At 46.3% G+C, this 2,806-nt stretch overlaps 1 protein-coding gene across 5 annotated transcripts in view; it reads left to right on the forward strand.

The window, feature by feature from the left end:
• The first annotated feature begins 1,281 nt into the window (after positions 1-1,281).
• Positions 1,282-2,806, forward strand: part of ADGRE1 (adhesion G protein-coupled receptor E1) — a 47,600-nt gene continuing 46,075 nt past the window's right edge. For all 5 annotated transcript variants that reach the window (XM_034657637.1, XM_034657638.1, XM_034657641.1 and 2 more), the window contains exon 1: positions 1,282-1,327. In XM_034657637.1, coding sequence (XP_034513528.1) covers positions 1,297-1,327 — 31 coding nt within the window. In that variant the 5' untranslated portion in view covers positions 1,282-1,296. The remainder of the gene's footprint in view (positions 1,328-2,806) is intronic.

The following is a 2,806-nucleotide window of genomic DNA, read 5'->3' on the forward strand; positions in this document are numbered from 1 at the left end:
AGAGAATGCAGAAACACGTGGGGGCTTTTCTTCCCAAGAACTTGGGGCTGGACTTTGTGCCTCATTTTTAGCTTGTGGCAGATGCTTTTGGTGCCTACCCACACCTGTGACCCTCAACCCCTTGGGTCACACTAGACCGATATCTATCAGCTGCTGCATTTTGTTGTCAACAGGGTTACACTCTGGTTATACCCATTCTCTCTGCTTAGAGGCCAGGCCCAAGGTGTTGTGGGTTGATGTAAGCCTCAACGCATGACTGGCAGTAGCTGGTGGCTAGATACCCCAGCTCCCTCGCCCTACTGTTGGGGTAACTGGAGACTACTCTGGGCTGCCTTTTAGAAGTGCCCAGTGAGATCGAGCTCTAGTGAAACTTGTTAGATGGCATGGCCACCTGGGACCACTTCTCATCCCCATCTCACTGCTTCCCCCCCGCCCCATAACTGGAGTTTTCTGAGGTCACCTTCCGGATAAACTATTTTCACTAGAATCCTGGTCTCAGCATCTGCTTCTGGGGACCCTGGCCAAGGCATTACTAGACCTCTGTGTGTGTGAGATTGTGTGTGCAGGTGTGTTAGGGCTGGGAATGTGGTGGAGTGCTGCTGTGCAGGGGCCAGATATAGGAGAGCTGGAGGCAGATGGGATGGTTCAAGTGCTAGACCTTGGAGCCAGAGGGTCCTGGATTCAAATCTTGACTCCAAATAACCTTGTACAAGTCCTATCCCCTCTCCATGCCTCAGTTTCCTTTTTAATTTTTTAAATTTATTTATTTATTTTGTAAAATAGGTGGGGGTCAGAATCCTTATTTGATGATACTGATGTGATGAAATTAAATTTTGTTGGCAATGTGTCTAGCATGGCACCTGGTCCATGATGGTTGTGATGGTTATTTGTGTGGGGCGTGCTGGGAAGAGACCTTTGAGCCTAGGATTTCCTTCATTGGGGACAAGTGGTGGTAGTTTATTTATAGTTGGGGGCAATGAAAGAAGGTTGAGAGATAGGTGTTAGTGGGGAAAGAAAAGCAAGAATGGAGGGAAGGAGAGCGATTGGAGAGAGAGAAAACACGGTGACACATCAGCTAGACCAACTTCTCTTCACTGTGGAGGAAAGAGAAAATTAGGGGCTTGCCACACTGTCCTCATCCAGTGGCAATTCAGCAAAAAGGGCTAAAGGGCTGTCTTGTTCTGTGGCATTGAGCAATTCTGGCTCCACCCCTCCCCTCTTCCCACACATTCTATTTACTGAAAACCCCAAGACCAAAGAAGAGGTTCCCTCTTCGAATGAGAGAAACACAGCACCATGTGGAGCTTCAACTTGCTCCTCTTCTGGGGTGAGTGTGGGGCTGAATGATGATGGGAGGGTTGGGGGAAGTCTGCACTGGATTTAGACTGTAGGGAAAAGGGAAGACCATGGGGTGTCTAGCCAGAGACCCCAATTCTAGTTGGATATTGCCAATACCTTCATTGGGGGACCTTTGACAAAAATTCCTGAGCACAGGGAATTCCATCTGTCAGGGTAGACTTTCTTTATAGTTATTCATTTGACATGTATTTCCTGAACACCTACTATGTGCCAGGTGCTATTGTAGGCAGTGAGGGGAGAGCAGTAGTAAACAAGCAGTTCCTGCTGTCAAGAGGTTAACATCCTCATAGGAGGGACAGACAGAAAAGAAGCCACTGGCCATAACTGTCACCACCCATCTAGCACTAGTTATAAGTTCCTCAAATATCTTCACAAAATTCCTCCACATACTGTGTCACTAATAGCCCCATTTTACAATTAGGAAACTGAGGCAGAGAGATTAGATGACTTGCCCAAGACTACTTAGCTAACAAGGGGTAGAGCCGGCAGTCTAGCTCCAGAGTCTCTATGCTTTATTGGTTATCACTATGCTATGCTGTCCCAAATAATACCGACAAAAGCATTTCAGGCAGTGAAGTGACACAAAAGAAGAGAGTAACTGGGGGTCATGTTGAAGGGGGAAGTCAGGGAAGACCTCTCGGAAGGGGTGACATTTCTGCTGAGGCCTGAGCCATGAGATGGAGCCTTCCTGTCTGTTCTCTTATTTCCCTGTCTTCAGGCGTCAGTTTGAACTGGTCTTATATATGGTCTATGTTGTGGTTTTCTTCCTGTCTTTCAAATTTTATTCACTGGTTCAAATCTATGAATGAGGGAGATGAGCACTGGGTGTTATATGCCACAATGAATCATTGAACACTACATCAAAAGCTAATGATATACTGTATGTTGGCTAACTGAACATAATAAAAGAAAACGACAAATCTATGAATGAGGGACAATGTTTTGAACAACAAATGTGGGCTTCCTTGGCTGTGGTCTAGTCCATCTATTTGTGGAAGAGAAAACTTAGGCCCAAAGAAATTAAACAACTTTTCCAAGGCCATGCAGTCAGCAATTAGTGAAGCCAGATTTTCAAACCCAAACATTTTGACTCCAGAGTTGGTATGCCTAAAAACAGTGCTCTGTTGCCTCTAAAATGATTAATGAGCAAAAGAATTTTGTTTGATGATAACGAATGGGAATGTCAGGAGCTTGGGTCTGTGGGACTTGTTGATTGGCAGGCTTCATTAGAAGGAGCAGGTAACTCATGGACCCCAAATGCAGGAATGCCGGGTTGTTGCTTTGGGTGTCAGCACTGGTATTAGCTATTAGGGCCCCTTATTCTGCCCTGAAGTTAATCAGCAGAGTAGTGATGATGACATTGATGTGGGGATGGTGGGGGTGAAGATTGGGGTGGTGGAGGTTAGGTGGTGGGAGTGGTGGGTGGTGGGAGTGGTGGTTGTGGGGG

Source organism: Ailuropoda melanoleuca, chromosome 4 (genome assembly GCF_002007445.2).
Source record: "Ailuropoda melanoleuca isolate Jingjing chromosome 4, ASM200744v2, whole genome shotgun sequence".
NCBI lineage: Eukaryota > Metazoa > Chordata > Mammalia > Carnivora > Ursidae > Ailuropoda > Ailuropoda melanoleuca.